The sequence below is a fragment of the Rhincodon typus genome, chromosome 13, assembly GCF_021869965.1.
Source record: "Rhincodon typus isolate 14 chromosome 13, sRhiTyp1.1, whole genome shotgun sequence".
NCBI classification, from domain to species: Eukaryota; Metazoa; Chordata; class Chondrichthyes; order Orectolobiformes; family Rhincodontidae; genus Rhincodon; species Rhincodon typus.
Genome location: NC_063344.1, coordinates 26842751 through 26861331, shown reverse-complemented (window position 1 = coordinate 26861331; position 18581 = coordinate 26842751). Strand labels below are relative to the sequence as shown.

The 18581-nt window shown below is 39.6% G+C and overlaps 1 protein-coding gene across 2 annotated transcripts in view; it reads right to left on the bottom strand.

Moving 5' to 3' along the window:
* Positions 1 to 18581, bottom strand: part of LOC109938889 (DISP complex protein LRCH3-like) — a 145296-nt gene that overhangs the window by 82549 nt on the left and 44166 nt on the right. For both annotated transcript variants that reach the window (XM_048604799.1, XM_048604800.1), the window contains exons 2-3: positions 15654 to 15798; positions 9983 to 10109 (exon numbers count right to left, since the gene is read on the bottom strand). In XM_048604799.1, the coding sequence (XP_048460756.1) occupies positions 9983 to 10109; positions 15654 to 15798 (272 nt within the window). The remainder of the gene's footprint in view (positions 1 to 9982; positions 10110 to 15653; positions 15799 to 18581) is intronic.

Here is an 18581-nt window from a genome sequence, read left to right as displayed (position 1 = left end):
AGAAGCAGAGTTTAGGATTAAAGATGCCTTGGTGGAATTATATAGAGCCTTTGTGAGACAATGCCTATAGTATTTTCTGCAGTTTTGAACTCTTTACCTGTGGAAAGATAGAGAGGGAGTGCAGTGGAGGTTCAGCAGACTGATTCCCAGGATGGATTGATAGTTCTATTAGGAAAGATTAAATAGAATAGGCCTAGATGATCTGAAATTTAGAAAAATAAGGAGTGATCTCTTTTGAACATGTAAAAGTCTTGCAGGGATAGACAGGGCAAATGCAGAAAGGATTTTCTCCCATCAGGGATGTCGCAAACTAGGGGAGAGAATCTCAGGTTAAAAGACATGCCATTTACAACTCAGATGAGGTGGTAATTCTTCATTCAGTGGGCAGTGAATCTTTCAAAGTCCCTGTCCCAGAGGGATTGTTCAACACCAGTCATAGAGCGCGTTTAAGAATAAGACTGACCGATTTCTACATACTAAAAACATTAAAGAGACAGGAATATGCCAAAAAAACTCAAGTAGAAAAATAACGATGACCTTACTGAATGCTGAAAAAGGCTTGAAAGGCTGGATGGCCTACCTCTTCTCCTATTTCTTACCTTCTCATTGCAGATGGTAATTAGTTAATTGAATTTAAATTCCATTGCTGTCATGGTGAGATTTGAATTCATGTCTCCAAAACATTAGTTAGGATTTACTAGGTCAGTAATACAAGGGCTAAATTTTCATGAAGCTGAAGAAAATGGCAGGCAGAATTGGATTCTGAGGTGCTCTACCTCTTTCCCAATGGCCCCAATTTTCACTTGCACAGGTTAAAGGTTTCAATTGCAAAGCCACACCTGTATTATGAATGCTTATAAAAAATGTTTCTCAATGACATTTCATTATTTAGTCTGAACTAAAATACTTTATTCAGTAATTTCCCCATATACAGCATGAAAATCCAAAATGGAGTTAGCTTTTTTTTTGGTTAGAGTTTCTTGCTATGACGCAGTGTTTTCTCCTTACTGACTTTTATTTCTAAAAAATGCATTCAGTGAATGACCTCAAAGATTATTTTAAACTTTACGATAAACAATTTTGGCAAAATATGCACACAATTTTACAGAAAACAGATTGGTGTAGCTACAAGAAATTTGCAATTATATACTTGTTCCAATTGAAATTGATGTGAAGCAGCAATGTAGTCCTGGATATGCCCCAAGAAAATATCTACCAAGTCCCTCATCTCAGTTCAGACTCCTTGACCATCAGCTTGAACTTCAATTAGGATAGTTCCTGATTACCAGCTGTGATGAAAGGAGCCCACAAGTATTAAGTGCAATCTGCGTGTAAGGAATCTAGCTAAGTGTGAGTTTGCGAGGTTGTATATATGTAAGGAACTTGGCTGAATTTTATGCAAGTATTCAGCTAAATTTAGATTTGTTAAAAAAAATTAATTTGGACTTGCAATTCCAACAGTCAGCTGGATCATAAAGAGAGAAGAAACAAATTAAAGAAAGCAAAGAAAAACAAAATGAAGAAATGCCAGTGCATTTTCTGTAGAAAACCAAACGATGCAGTACAACATCTTTTCACAGTTGTTCAATTAGGGAGCTTTTTTAGATGGTTGCATTGGATAAGGCAGAGGTTCAAACATATAATTGTTCAATGGCCTTTCATTTTCAACATGATCTTTAATGATTAACACTGTGCATTATTTTCAGCCACTGAAATTGGAATGATATCTGCCACTTCAGCTCGAAAATTTTTCACTTTAGATTGCAGTTGATGCCAGTCTATGGTTTGATAGAATTATGGGGTTTACAGTAAGGGATTTTCTTCTTGATCCCAACCAATGTTTGAGGCCATGTGTACCACTCTACCACTCCAAGGGTTGCTTCCAATTCTTAATTCACTGATTTCAATTAACTGTTGGGTAGGAAACCCAAGTCCAAGGCAGATTTTTCTTGCATCATCCTCTATTCATTCATTATCCAGAGAGCTCTGGCTTTGTTGTCCTACCTTTCCCCAAAATGGCCCTGTCTCTCCCTCTATTTATTGTTGCCAACACTGCTGTTCAGGTAACGATGTTTCTTTTTTGGAGCTTAAAATTATTTTAAGAAGTACCTTAAAGATTATTTGGACATCAAGTTTGACCATGGAGAAATGAAAGACATTCCTTTCCATGTCATCTCACTACTTTGTTCCAGTCTAAAAACAAATTTTGCATTCATACCACAACTTTATGCAGCATAGGCGAAAATGCCTAAAAACCAACATTCAAGTTATAGTTTAAACACACCCTTTTAACTCCACAATTACGTGGCTTCTGGGTGTAACTGTTAGCATTAAATTTCTTCTGAATTTATTTGAAGGCAACATCCTGATGCCAAGCTGCTATGTGTGCAGAGGTATACATCAAAAAAACCCAGGCTATTACTTACATTAAATGGAACAGGTTCAAAGCTTCTCAACTGGTCAATAAAATGGTGGAACCTATTTACCTGGTGCCTCAGTTGGTATGCAGCAAACTGAAAATACCAAGACCTCCAAGGTTTCATCCCTATCTGTTACTTAATTTCAACGAGAGAAACAGCTGAGCCACACCAATTGCCACTGAACGCAGTTTAGAAAACAGAGGAAGGAAGAAAACGAGAAGGAACCCATAAAACAGTTATCAAAGTTCTGGAACCAGAAGAAAAATGCGATTCAGATGCACGATTTAACTGTGGACTCTTGAGAATTTAACATCCTTTTAGATACACTGATGCCATAAATCAAGTTATGTTTGTTGGCTCTGCCAATAGGTTAAAAAAAATAGGGAAAATATGCAGGTAGAGTATACAGACAAGAAATTAAGAATGAAGAGGACCAGGAAAGAAATACAATTAGAGGCCAGTGATATACAGAACTATTATATCATAGAAATAAAGAATAAAATGAGACAGGACAAGGTAGATGGCCATTTTTAAAATCATAAAAATGAGAAGGGAACTTCAGCGACATCACAACCCATCCCCGAGCCTCTGATGTAAAGAAAATAAAGAATCAAATTAAAGTCTTAAACAAATATAGTCGGAGCTGCAATCAGCACACTCAACAGTGCTCAGAATAAAATCTATTCATTTTTTTTGCATTGTGTCTGGTTGAAATAGTACTCAGCAAAACATGAATCAACGTGAGAATGGCAAAAGCATTAAAGCAAATGAGTGGCGGTTAAAGTAGGAAGAGAAATACAAGATATTAAAATGCAAATTAATTAAAACCTATGCATCCAGCTGCCTTGTCTCCACCTGATTTCCTATGAGCAATAAAAAGTATAAAAAGCCAAACACAAGCAGATCAAACAGACACTAGTAAGAAATTAAGATGTTAGAGACGAGTAACGTTTAGGCAATGCAGAGCATTGCTAGGGACAGTTAAGACAGAGTTCACTGATCTTAAATATTGCTCCCATTTTCTTCAGACAGAAAGAAGCACTGGGATGGAGCTAGTGTAGCCTGGTGGTTGTGAGGAGGAGCCAGTTTTGGCACAGGCTTAGTGGGTTCTCCTCCACATTTTCAGGCCTCCGGAGCCTTCTGCTGTTTACTACATTCTGCATGCTTCCCATTTTCTTTAACATGTTGTTGTACAACATACATTTCCTCCCAGTATCATCCATCACCTTTTTCTTCACTCATTCTCTTATCATTCCTTTTGGCTATACACTATTCCTTACAGTCATTTAATTCCATCTGTCCTCCTAATTCTAACAGGACTGGACAGGGTAGATGCAGGAAGGATGTTCCCGATGGTGGGTGCATCCAGAACCAGGGGTCAAGGTTCACCAGGCTGATTCCAGGGATGGCGAGTCAGACGTATGAGGAGAGATTGGCTAGATTGGGATTGTTTTTGCTACAGTTCAGACGCATGAGCGGGGGATCTCATAGAGACTTATAAAATTGTAACAGGACTGCTCAGGGTAGATGCAGGAAGGATGCTCCCAAAGGCGGGTGTGTCCAGAACCAGGGTCACAGTATGAGGATTCGGGGTAGATGACTTAGGACGGAGAAGAGGAGACTTTTCTTCAACCAAAAAGTGATGAGCCTGTGGAATTCATTACCACAGGAAGTGGTTGTTACCAAGACACTGAATGTATTCAAGGGGCGACTAGATTTGGCACTTGGGGCAAAAGGCATCAAAGGTTATGGGGAGATAGCAGGATGAGGCTGTTGAGTTGGATGATTAGCCATGATCGTGAAGAATGGCAGATCACGATCGAAGGCCCAAATGGCCTCCTCCTGCTCCTATGTTCTATGTTTCTATGGTTCCACCCTATCATAGACACTCCCCCATTGCCCTTTGCCTGATACCGCTGACTCTCCCCAATTTCACTGGCTGTTATTGCTTAAAATCTGTTAAAATCCTGACAGTTTCTAGATGACTTGAAACTTTACTGGTCTCTCTTTACAAGTGCTGCCTTCCTTGTTGAGTGTTTCCAAGACATATTGCTTTTATTTCACATTTCCAGCATCTGCCATATTTATTTTTACCATATACACAATATCAATGGAATCAAATAGTAGTTAAGTAAATTCAAGATAAGATTGAGAGGCGGTGTAGAACCAAGAGAACAATAAAGAAAGTTATAACAACAACAACAACAACAACAACAACAACAACAGCAACACCACCACAGTTCTGAGGAAGGGTCACCGAACCCAAAACGTTAACTCTGTTTTTTCCTTCACAGATGCTGTCAGGCCTGCTGAGCTTTTCCAGCAACTGTGTTTTTGTTCCTGATTTACAGCATCTGCAGTTCTTTTGGTTTTTATTTAATAAAGAAAGTTAGACCAACATAATCCTTGATGTAGCTATGGATAGGCAAGTGGCCACAAAACGGGTCAGAGAAGCAGTGCAGAAATATTTATAATCTGACTTTTTTTTCCATAGGATAGGTGATGCTCATGTGAATCTGAATAAAAACATTTTTTTTTGCTGGAGAGAAATGACTGAAGTCGAGAAATAATTTACCGTAACAGGCTTTAAAAAAAAATCATTCTTGGGATTTGGGCGTCACTGGCAAGGCCAGCACTTACTGCCTTAAGGAAACTGGAAGTGAGCTGCCTTCTGAAATTTCTTCATTCACAGTGCTACAAGGGGGGTGGATTTCCAGGTTTTGCCTTAGCGACAGTAAAAGAATAGTAATATAGTTCCTGATCAAGATGTATGCAACTTGGAATGGAAGCTGCAAGTAGCAATATTCCCATGGCTCTGCCACCCTTGTTCTTCTGGCTGATAGAGATTACCAGTTTAAAAGGTGCCTTGACTGTAATCTATCATGTAGATAACAGACACTGACCACTGCACACCATTGTGCAGGAATTGAATGCTTAAGGTGGTGGTTGGGCTGCCGATCAGGAAGGTTGCATTTTCCTGGATAGTGTCGGGCCTCCCGTGTGTTGTTGAAGCTGCATTCATCCAGACAAGTAGACAGTATTCCAACATATTTTTTAACTTATGCCTTGTAGATAGATGACTGGTTTTAGGGGAGTAAGGATGGGAGTTACTCGTTACATATTTTCGAGCCTCTGAACTGCTCTGTGGCCACAGTACTTAGGTGGTTTGTCCAGTTCAGTTTCTGGTTAATGACAACTCAAAGGATGCTGAAAGAGAGAGAATCAGTGATGGTAATGTCATTGAATATCAAAGAGGGACGGTTAGATTTTCACTTGTTGGATATGGTTGTCTTCAAGAGATAGTGTCAGGGAGGCAATGGCCCTAGTTATTGTCACAAGACTATTAATCCAGAAACTCAGCTAATGAACTGGGGACCCAGGTTCAAATCCTACCATGGCAGACGGTAGGATTTGAATTCAATAAAGAACGGTGACCACGAAACCATTATTGAACCCATCTGGTTCACTAATGTTCTTTAAGGAAGGAAACAGCCATCTTTATCTGGTCTAGACTAGATGTCTGTACTCCACTGCCACAGCAATATGGTTGATTGTCAACTGCCCGCTGAGCAATGAAGAATGGGCAATAAATACTGGCTTAGCCAGAGATGCCCACATTCCATGAGTAAATAAAAAAAAGTCACTAATGAGTCCACACCTGAATGTTGTTCAAGTGTTTTAGAATCTAAGCGTAAAAGTAAAACACTGCAGTTGCTGGAAATCTGAAACAAACAGAGAATGCTGGAGAAACTTAGCAGATCTGACAGTGTCTGTGGAGAAAGAAAGAGTTAACATTTCAGACTGTCATTTATTATCAAGAGTCATCATACTGGATTCGAAATATTAATCCTATTTCTTTCTTCCCAGATGTTGCGAAATATCCTGAGTTTCAGTATCTGAAGAGTTGCAAATGTTACTGAACATGGTGCTATAGTTACCGAATATCCCCACTTATGATCTTTCACAGAAAAAGAAAGTCATTGACGAAGCACGTGAATATCAAGCTGGTCCTAGCATACTGCCCTGAAGAACTCCTGTAGCGAAGTCGTGGAGTTGAGCTAATCAGCCTCAAAACCAAAATCAAATTTTCTTCATGCTGGGTACGGTTCCAACCATCGGAGATATTTCCTACTGATTTCCTTTAACTTCAACTTTGCTAGGGATTCTTGACGTTACAATCTGCTCAAATGCAGCTTTGATGTTAAAACCAGTTCCCCTTACTCTGGAATTCAGCTCTCTTGGCATGTTTTGAACAAGACTATTGAAATCTGGAATCAAGTGAACCTGGTGAAACCCAAAGTGAGTAACAAAGATTTCGCTATCGCATTCGCCACGACAGCATTATTAATGTCATTCTCCAACACTTTGCTTACAATTGAGTGTCGACAGGCAGGATTGTAACTGGCCAGATTAGATTTTTCCTAAATGTTGTGGCCATGGTATACCTGGATAATTTTCCACATTAGTGGCTAGGTTCAGTGTTGCAGCTCTACTAGATTAGTTTGGATAGGGGCTGGATAGCTCAGCAGCATTATTCTCCAGTACCACATCCTGGATACCGTCAGCATCCAACATCTTTGCTGCAGCCATTGTATACTATTTCTGGAAATCATATGAAGTAAGACTTTTAGCTGAAGATGTTTGTGAATACTTCAAGAGCCTCCTCTTTTACTCTGAAGAGCTAGTCTCTCCCCATCATTGAAAACGGAGAGGTGTTTGGAGATGCCAGTGGTTGGATGTTTAATTTTCCACCACCATTCATGACTGGACTGTTACAGGGCTACAGTGCTTGGGTATGATCTATTGGTTGTGGAATTGCCTAGCTTTGTTCAGATTAGTTAATTAGATAAAGTATAATCTATTAAACAGCTTTAATTTCAACGATTAACTTCCTCTACATGAGTACAATATCCATACCTTCTTCATTGCCATTGCTGGCTCAGCAAAAATCCCAAAACAATTTAAATCTTAGTTTATTCTTAACTTGTTATCTATAGCAAAGAGCTACATCTATTACATAAATGTAGTTTTTCATTTCACAGATGGAGAGTGAATGGTATCATTCTAGTATAGGATGGACACAAAAACAAATTGCACATCAGGTTACTTCACACCTTTTCAAATTATCAATAAACAGCAATCAAAACTTCACAGCCAAATTTTAACATGATTACCAATTTGACAATTTTGAAAGTATGTTACTCAGCTATGATAATGCTTCACATATGAAGGCATCTCATTCCATTCTGGACTATATATTTGTGAATACGATTGGCAAAGCCAGCATATACTGAACGCCCAATCGATTTATGGGCAAATAATCTATTTTCAAACATTCTGACCAATTTAGTACTAGATTATTAAACACAAGTTGAGGTCTAAAAGATTAGTGAAATTTTCTACTTCTCTGATTAATTATATTACATTATCTCAGAGTTCAGTAATGAAAACATGGGAGTAGAACCCTGCTGAGCTCTTATTTCTCCTCGACTTCATTTTGTATTAGTTTTAACACTTTTCACTTTATTTTGTAGAAAAATAAAAATGAAAATAAGTGACAATTATATTTTAAAAAATAACCATTTCTTGAAAATCAATTCAGATATGGCCATAAGACATAGGAACAGAGGTAGGCCATTTAACCCATCAAGTCTGCTCTGCCATTCAATGAGATCATGACTAACTTGATGACCCTCAACTCCACTTTCAATCTTCTTCCCATACTCCTTGATTCCCTTACTGATTAAAAATCTCAGACTTGAATACATTGAATGATCCAGTCTCAACAGTTCCCTGCAGTGAAGAATTCCACAAATTCACAACCCACTGAATGAAGAAATTTCTCATCTGTTTTAAATATTTTAGTATTCTGAGAGCATGCCCTTCACAAGAAATATCTTTCCGCAACTACCCTGTCAAGTACCCTAAGAATTTTGGATGTTTTAATCATGTTGCCTCTCTTTATTTGATATTCCAACAAGTATAAGCCCAACCTACTCAATCTCTCCTTATAATTATCACAGAATCCCTACAGTTTGGAAACAGACCCTTCGGCTCAACAAGTCCACACTGACCCTCAGAGAATCCCACCCAGACCCATCCCTCTATAACCCACCTAATCTAGACATCCCTGAACACTACGAGCAATTTAGCATGGCCAATTAACCTAGCCTGCACATCTTTAGATGAAACCGGAGCACCCGGAGAAAACCTACACAGACACAGGGAGATTGTTCAAACTCCACACAGACAGTCGCCCATGGGTGGAATCGAACCCGGGTCCCTGGCGCTGTGAGGCAGCAGTGCTAACCACTTAGCCACCCTGCCGCCCATAAAACAGTCTCTCCATACCTAGTATCACCCTAGTGAACTTTCACTGTATTGCCCCCAATGCCAGTATATCTTTCGTCAGATGAGGAGCCCTCAAACGCTCACAGTATTCTTGCTGATCTGATGAGTGCTTTGCATCATTTTAGCAAAGCGTCTTCACTTTTAAACTCCATTCCATCTTCCCTATTACCTTCTGAACTTGGATGCTATTTTTTTGTGAACCATGTGCAAGGCACCCAAACTCCTGCATTCTGTATCTTTTTGCAGACTTTCTCCATTCCAATAATGTTCATCTTCTCTATTCTTCCTGGCAAAGTGCATAACCTCATATTTTCCAAAATTATATCCCACCTGACAAGTTGTTGCTCACTCACTTAATCTGCCTCCATAACTTTGTAAACCCAGACAATCAGAATTCTCAAGTACAGCTTAGGCCTTTTGGCCCATCAAGTCTGCATCACCAAAGTTAGACTAAATCTGCACTAGTCCCACTTTCCAGCAATGGGTCCATTTCAAGTGCTCGTTCAAATACTTTTTAAAGGCCGTGAGTTACCCGCCTCACCTCTCCTCCCAGGTAGCGCATTCCAAACCACTACATCCCTCTCGGTGAAATTTTTTTTCTCATATCCTCTAAAAACCTGTTGCCTTTTATCTTAAAAGGTATGGCACTTGTGCTTTCAAGTCATTCATATATATTGCATATAACTGTGGCCCCAGCACTGATCCCTGTGTTGCACCACTTGTTACAGGGGACTTATCGTCCTGTAGTGTCATTAGCTTGCCAAGCACTTTTCCTCTAGTGATTGTTATTGGATTTATTTCCTTGCCTCCTTTAGCCCTTTGACTATTTGAGCATTTTGGAATATTATTAGTGGCTTCCACTGTGAAAATTGATGCAAAGTATTGATTCAACTCCTCTGCCATTTTCTGGTTCCCCATTATTATGGCCCCAGTCTCAAGTCTCTAAGCAGCCTATGTTCACTTTGGCTTTTCTCTTCCTTTTTATATAATTAAAGAATATAAAATAAACCAATTTACAAATATAACTGGCATCTGAAATCACAAGTTTTTTCGTGAACATTCAAAAACAAAAGGCTACTTTAGTGTTAGGTGTGAGGGCAATGTGTGTATCGTGACCGTCAAGTATTGAGACAGACTGATGGTCTAGTATTGTCTTTCCTGTCTGTTATTTCTTGCATGTCTGTATTACCCAACAGGGATTTGGTACTTACAAGTTCTGTTAATTGTCGTAGTAACCCTATTTCTTCTGGTACTGATATTAGCTTGTTGTTACTTGCAATTAGAACTTTTAAAGGGAGACTGCAAACATGTCCAGGTAACGTTGTCAGCTGGTTACGACTGTGAAAAGAAAAAGGACAGATGGAGTATTATTACTTGAAAGGCAATGTCAAGCATGGTCTGGAATCTTGCTGTTTTTTTGTGATGCGTGAGAATTAGCAAACTGTTCATGGAACCATCTTCCAGTAAAAGACAGGAAATGACTTGTACTCCTTTCAATATAGTATAGTTAATTGACTGTAAATGACATTTTCCCCTGTTTGGGAGATGAAGCACACATTGCATCATTGCTTTGTGGAACAATCTCTTTCCTTCAACCATTATGATTCTGAATTTCCAGATATCTGTCATTTTCATGTCGACTCCCACTCGAGCCTCTCTATCTTCGCCTTCCCAACAATGATGCTCAACATAAACAAAAACAAAGTTGCTGGAGAAGCTCAGCAGGTCTGGCAGCATTTGTGAAGGAAAAAACAGAGTTAACGTTTCGGGTCCGGTGACCCTTCCTCAGAACTCAGACCTGCTGAGCTTCTCCAGCAACTTTGTTTTTGTTTCTGTTTCTGATTTCCAGCATCCGCAGTTCTTTCGGTTTTTATGCTCAACATAAACTCAGGGAACAGCACCTAATCTTTTGATTAAAAACAAACTACTGATAATGCTGGAAATCTGAAACAAGCACAGAAAATGCTGGAGAAACTCAGCAGCTCTGGCAGCATATATGGAGAGAGAAACACCACAATTCCAATATACGTCTTCTGAAGAATGCACTTAACCGATGAATATTTCCAGCAAATCCCGTAACTTCATAGAACTCCAAAATGTTTCCAGATCAAATGGTAAAAATCTCAAGATGATAATCAAGTGCTTTATCTCTCATTTACACGTTACTGGACATCCTCAAATGCAATACCTCTTTGCACAATTCAGCAGGGGACTGCTGAAGTATTGATTGGAAGATGCAGTGTGCGACTTCCCAGTTATTGATTCTTATCTGTCCCTTGGCTTCCTGTTGGATTTTAAGTTTAGAGGAGATGCACTCCTCATGGGTGGCTGTGAACAATGCTTTGATCATCTTTAACCTTCAACGATAACAAATGCTTAGTGAGAGAAGGCTTGTAAAATGCTTGACATGTCCAAACAGCATCAGAGGAGCAGGAAAGTTGAAGTTTCGGTTCGGGACCCTTCTGAAGGAGGGTCCCGACCCAAAACATCAACTTTCCTGCTCCTCTGATGCTGCCTGGCCTGCTGTAGTCCTCCATCTCCACACTGTTACCTGACTCCAGCATCTGCAGTTCTTACTATCTCTGACATGTCCAAACAGTTCTGTTTCATCGTTCAGATTTTGCTGGCCGTAATGGAAGGGCTTACTTTGGTTATGCAAATATTCCAGCATCAGAATAGATGGGTTTTTTCTCTGCTGAATGCCAGATAGCTTTTCTAGCCAATGGACTAAAGTGTAAATTGTTTGCAGTACAACGATAATCGATAATCGATAATGTATGTTTATCTGCATATTGTTAACTGTTAAACTCTCTCAGTACCCCTACAGAAACGAAAGGATCCAAAAACCTTGCTGTTGTAGAAAACTGTCCAAGCTCTTTGAACTTCATACAAGTGAGGAAAGAATGTGCACTCCACAGTAGTCAGTTAAGTAAAAACTTTGTTGATTTCTAGGCACTTAAATTTAAAATTCTTAAATTGTTTTCCATTAATATCAACAGAGCAAACAAAAATCCTTATGGACTTACAGAAATCAAACATCTGAATCACATAACCAGAAGGTTGTTAAGTAATCTGGGGTTGGAGAAGCACTGGAGGGTGGTTTAAATTCATGTAGCATTGGGACTGGTTCTGGGGAAGATGGGACCTAAACAAACTGGATAGGTTACACCTGGACAGGACAAGGCTGATGTCCTTGGAGGCGTACTTGGTAGACTGGTCGGAAAGGGTTTAAACTAGTGTGGCAGGGGGAGTGGAGACCAGAGGAGTAGGGCAGTAGATGCAGAATTTCAGGGAGAGGTAGAAACCAAGGCAAACACGACTAAGAACAAGAGGAGGCAGGGAAATGCTGCTGAAAAGAGGAGGGGAGATAGTCTGAAATACATGTGTTACAATGCGAGTAGTATAATAGGCAAGGTAGATGAACTTAGAGCTTTGGTTGGTACTTGGAACTATGACATTATTTCAATTACGAAGACCTGGCTGAAAGGGGGACAGGAGTGGCTGCTAAATGTCTCAGGATGTTTCAGGTGTGACAGAAAGGATGCAAAAGGGGTGAAGGAGTTGCATTACTGGTAAAGGAGTATCTCACAGCTGTACTGAGGGAGGATACATCAGAGGACTCGTGCAGTGAGGCAAAATAGGTAGAACTCAGGAATAAGAAAGGTGAAATCACAATGCTGGGGGGTATACTACAGGACTCCCCATAGCCAGCAGGAGACAGAGGAGAGAATATATAGGCAAACTTTGGAAAGATGTAAAAACAGCAGGGTTGTTGTGGTGGGCGATTTTAACTTCCGCTATATTGACTGGGACTCACTTCGTGCTAGGGGCTTGGATGGGGGAGAATTTGCAACACCATTCAGGAGGGTTTCTTTTCACATAGTGGGAGGTTGCTGACTTGCACACCAAGTTGGTTTGTTTTCATTCAGACGTTTTGACACCATGCTAGGTAACATTATCAGCGAGGCCTCTGATTAAGCGATGTTGTTCTACTCCACTTGGAATTTATACTGTCTGGTCCGTTATGGTGTGTAGTGTCATTTCCGCTTTTGTTCTGAATGGGTTTGTATATGGGGTCCAAATCTATCTGCCTGTTGATTGCATTATGGGTTGAGAATCATGCCTCTAGGAATTCCCGTGCGTGTCTTTTTTTTGCCAAATTTAAGCGAGGAATTAGAAGGCTAAAAGGGGTCATGAGAAGTCATTAGCAAACAGGATTAAAGGAGAATCCCAAGGCTTTTTAAGCATACAGAAGAAGCAAGAGGGTAGGCAGAGAAAGGGGTGACTCACTCAAGGACAAAGGAGGAAATCTATGTGTGGAGCCAGAAGAGGTAGGTGAGGTCCTAAATAAACACTTTGTGTCAGTATTTACCAAAGCAAAGGAATTGGTGGCACATGACTTTAGGGAAGGGAGTGTTGAATTTCTAAGACAAATTGCGATTAAAAAGGAAGAGGTGTTGCCCATCTTAAAAAGTACAAAGGTAGATAAGTCCCCAGAGCCTGATGGGATATATCCCAGAATACTGAGAAAGGCAAGAGAACAAACTGCTGGAGCACTGACAGATATCTTTGTATCCTCTTTGGCCACAGGTGAGGTCCCAGAGGACTGGAGAGTAGCCAATGTTGTCCCATTGTTTAAGAAGGATAGCAGGGATAATCCAGGAAATTAACAGGCCTGTGAGCCTCATGTCGGTGGTAAGGAAATTATTGGAAAAGGTTCTCAGGGACAAGATCCATATGCAATGAGAAGCGAATGGACGTATTAGCGATAGACAGCATAATTTTGCGCAGGGGAGGTCATGTCTTCCCTCACTAATTTGAACGAGCTTTCTGAGGATGTGACGAAGATGATTGACCAGGGAAAAGTGGTTGATGTTATCTATATAGAATTCAGTAAAGCCTTTGACAAGGTCCCTCATAGCAGACTGGTACAAAAGGTGAAGTCACATGGTATCGGCATGAGCTGGCAAGATGGATACAGAACCATCTTAGGCATAGGAGGCAGACAGTAGCGGTGGATGGACACTTTTCGGAATGGAGGGTTGTGACGAGTGGTGCTCCACAGGGATCAGTGCTGGAACCGCTGCTGTTTGTGATCAACATAAATGATTTGGAGGAAAACATGACTGATCTAATTAGTAATTTTGCAGGATTATACAAAGATTGGTAGAGGTGAGGATAGTGAGGAGGATTGTCAGAGGATACAGATCAACTGGAGGTATAGGCAGAAAAATGGCAGATGGAGTTTAATCTAGACAAATTTGGGGTGATGTATTTTGGAAGGTCAAGTACAGGTGAAAGTTATACAATGAATGGCAGAACCCTTAAGAGTATTGATATGCAGAGGGATCTGGGTGTACAGGTCCACAGATCAGTGGAAGTAAAAAGGGCATTGAGTGTAAGGATAGGCAAGTTATGCTATAGCTTTACAGAACTTTAGTTAGGCCATACTTGGAATATTGCATACAGTTTTGGTCACCACACTATCAGAAGGACGTGGATGCTTTGGAGATGGAACAGAAAAGGTTTACCAGGCCGTTGCCTGGTATGGGGGATTTTAGCTTTGAAGAAAGGTTGGATAGATTGGGTTTGTTTTTACTGGAACACAGAAAATTGAGGGGAAACCTGAAAGGAGTTTATAAAATGGTGAATGGCATGAATAGAGTGGAAAGTATGCGGCTTTTTCCCAGGGTGGAGGGGTCAATTACTAGGGTCACCGGTTCAAGGTGTGAACAGGGACGAGTTTAAAAGAGATGCATGAGGCAAGTTTTTCACACAGAGGGTAGTGTGTGCCTGGAAAACGCTACCAGAGGTGGTGGTGGAAACAGACAAAATGGCAGCATTCAAGAAGCACCAGGAGAAATACATGAATAGGAAGGGAATAGTGGGATACCGATCCTGTAAGTGAAGACCGTTTTTATGCAGAAAGGCAAAATGTGTCGGCGCAGGCTTAGTGGGCCAAAGGGCCTGTTCCTGTGCTGTACTGTTCTTTGTTCTCGTTCCTCTGAATTTACGCCAACAAAGAGAGAAATTTGTGAGGGGGAGAGAGAAAGTAGAAATTTCTCTCAGGAAAGCAGTTATATGATTTTGTTTCTAGATGCTTTTCCGACAAAATAAGTCATTCACTTTTAAGACTGGTCTTACTTGAGAAAAAAAAACCTATCTTGTCTGCGTCGTGATGGAGACTAGAAAATGCACGTACAATCCATCAATATAAATGCAATATTAAGTGCTGAAGATCTTTTACAAGAGTGTGATTAACTGAAACAATTGGTGAAGGATCAGAATGTCCCAAGGAATTTTTTTTTAAATACTGGGAAGAAACTAAATCCAGCAACCCAGAACATCAGTCATCAATTTGATCTTTGTTTACAGAAACATATTCTTCTTTCTGGTTCAAACGGATTCAAAAATAAAAGCAATGCCATCCAAACAATGAGGTCACCCTCTGCTACTTGGAATCTTTTATTCCCATGCAGTCTCTTTGTTATTATAGATAGAAATATTATTAAATAGGATGATGTGGTTACACATGATGGGTACAAGAATCTGCTTACGTGTGGTTAATTACAGAATCTCAGCATTGTTATGGTGCGACCCAATCGAACCTGCACCTGCTTGATTGTCTACTGCCAATCTCCTGCCTTTTCCCAACATTCCTTCACAACATGACATCCAAAAAAGTACCCAATGCCTCCTTTAAAGCCTCAACTGAATCTGCCTATAACACATTTCCAGGTAGGGCATCCATACCTGAACAACTTGCTCTATGAGAAAGTTTCTTTCTTCCCCTGACAATACCCTTGCTTTGTTTGCACATAACTTTAAATCTGAGCCTTTTCGTTAATTGCATTATTTTAAACAAGAATGATTTTTCCATACCTGATGTTTAAGAAGGTTAAAGATTGTAGGTTTAAAATGGCTTCTGGAATACTTCGTATACAGTTCTGATAGAGGTTAAGGCTCTCCATTGACACAAAGTAACAAACTTCAGCTGGAATCTCTACCAATCGGTTCTTGGATAGATCTAAGAGATGAGGAAAAAATCCACAGAGAAATTACTGCAGTTGAATCTGGGGAGCATCAAAATTGGTGACTAAAATGAATAGGTTGCTAAACTAGCAAATTCTACACGGATAGCACAATGTTGCACAACAATACGCACAATAATGTAAAGTAAAAAGATGAATTTCAAGTAATTGCATCTGATTTAGCAGGAGTCACTAGACACAGCCTAAAATCAATGACAGATCTCATGCAATCCATTAAAAGCTTTATACCATATGTACCAGTAACTTTACTTTCTAGCATTTCTTTCTGAAAATAGTTAGTTTCTAAAAAACACTGAGGTAAGTTCTTGGGATTGAAACAATGAAAATGTGATATTAAGTGCACAGAATGGCTGAATGGCAAAAAGACAATTTACAAGATTTAGAGGAACAGAAACATTTTACATCGATACTCCACAATTTGCACACGGGTTGAGATTCAGGAAAAAAGGATTTATTTTTCATACTCTGATTTAAAATCTGCACCGAGTCCATACCTTTTTCAAAGATAACATTACCATAAGTCAAATATTTTACCTAGCACCCCTCCCATGACATTGTTGAGAGTCCGATGTACTGCTGTCCTTCGTAACTCTCACATTCTACTTTTAAACTTTAGGAATTTTTTTTCTCTCCATCTCCCTTCTATATCTCTTTTTATCAGCCCTGATTTCTCTCTCTTCCTCTCGTTATTTTATGCAATGATTTATAAACCAAAAACTCGTAGATTAAATCTAGAATCTGTCAATTTCTTTATCACAATCTATGAAATTCTTATTTTATGTATCTAAGTGCTTTGTTGTAATTGTCTACCATCAGCGTATCCTGGATGACTGCATATATGCGTGAGCATGCTCTCTGTCCAGGATGTTTTTTCTAAGATTGACTTTGCCCACATGATTTCTCCCTCTTGCTCGGTCTGTCAATGTTCTGCATTTTTTAAAGTTCCTTTTACTGTTTAAATGACAGGTCTTCACTCACTGGTCATGCCTTGTATATGTAGCACAAGTATTGTTTCTCTTTTCTTTTATATATTCCTTGCTATCTGTTTCCTTCTTGCTGTTCCCTTCCCTAGCTGCTCTCCTCTAATGTTGGTGGGTTTCTTCGTAATCCTAGGTTGGGCTGTGAAAAAAGGTTGCGAATGAACTTAGGGAAGAGGAGCAAAAGTAGACATTTGGCACCCCAAGCCAATTCTTCCATTTACTTTGATCATGATCCATTTCTACTTTCCAATGCGCACCCCGTAAAGAAAGGAAATAGCTGGCTTGCTGTTAGGAGTAAGCCTGAAGACAGAAGGTAAGGCAGATCTGAAATGATATGGATGATGGGACCAGAAGACACTGAAATATAAGAAGAAAACAACAGTTGGGAATTGCCAGGTTGGGAGGTCAGTGGCAAGAAATGCTTGCTTTGCTGTGACAACTATGAACAGTCAGAGACAATGACAGAAAATGTTCACATCAGCAGCAAAGGCTGTTTGTGAATGTAATAGCAAGGGATATAAAAGGGGGAAGAGACAGTAATGCCTCACTGGGGTACTGCACCAGGAATCAAGCCCAGGGTGATCACAAAATTTATAGATTTTATAGAAGAATACTAAATTCCCCAAATTACTCATTTTCTAGATTAAGACTGACAGAGCATAGTACAGAAACTTAACAAGAATAACTATTCAGGATAAATATATTGAATCTAGTTAGAGATAGATAATTACGAACTGTTGACACTCAACTCTTCTAGTTAAAAACTCCACAAGTTAAAACTCTAACCCTTTTATCAACTCCTCAATTCACACATATAGGAAAAAACTGGGTATAATGGATAGAGGGAAACACTAGGAAGACAGTTTAATGGTCCCTGTTCAAAGGGCTTGCAGAATGGTCCTCACGGCTTCTCAGGAACATGTTGTTCTTTGATTCTTCTTCTCCTAAAATTTTCACTTGTTTGCAGAAGGCACAGGGTGGCTGATTCATATATAAAGGCTCTAGTTTATGGGTTAACAGCCACAGCTTATAGCAACTGCTGAGAGGAAAATAAACTGGTTTCTTCAGGTTTAAGGTAGCTTTCAACTGTGGAGCAGAATTGTATTTCTTGGCTTTGTAGAGATCCAGTTCATCTGCAACCAAACTTCCACTGCAGTATCAGCAGCACTTACAATAGAGATGTGTAGGATAGGATTTCGACAGAATGAAAAACAACATGAGTTGGGTGAAGAAATATCTGTAATATATAGAGAAATAAAAAGGAGTGAGTTTTGGCCAATGGTGGCTGATGAGGCAGAGACAGAAGGTGGCAGAGATAGAGGTGGCATTCAAAGTACCTTTCAAAAATTAAGGCAAATAGATAAAACTAAAAATACAATTTAACTGCAGAAAAAACGGGATAAAAACATTGGACAACCCTGAGCAAATGATATTATCTGTGGTACATTAGCAATGGGAGCATAAGTAGAGCCTCTCATATTTCAATCATCCATAACATCGTGGGCAACATCAGATGACGCAAAAGGCAATATTAAAAAAAAATTGAGTGTGCTAGTTATTTTGAACAAATATCACGTCTTTATTAATTCCTATCATATAGAATATAAGCTGCTGAGGGCTGCAGTGGGATTTAGAAATTTTCATGCACCCTTCTATGCTTGCACTGTTTGTTCTCTACTAGGATACTGCAACTTCCATGAATGGTGTTGAGTTGCTTGCATTCTTCAGGATCTGCTTGTGATCCTTCTCAATTATTGAACTACTTTGGACAATTTCAA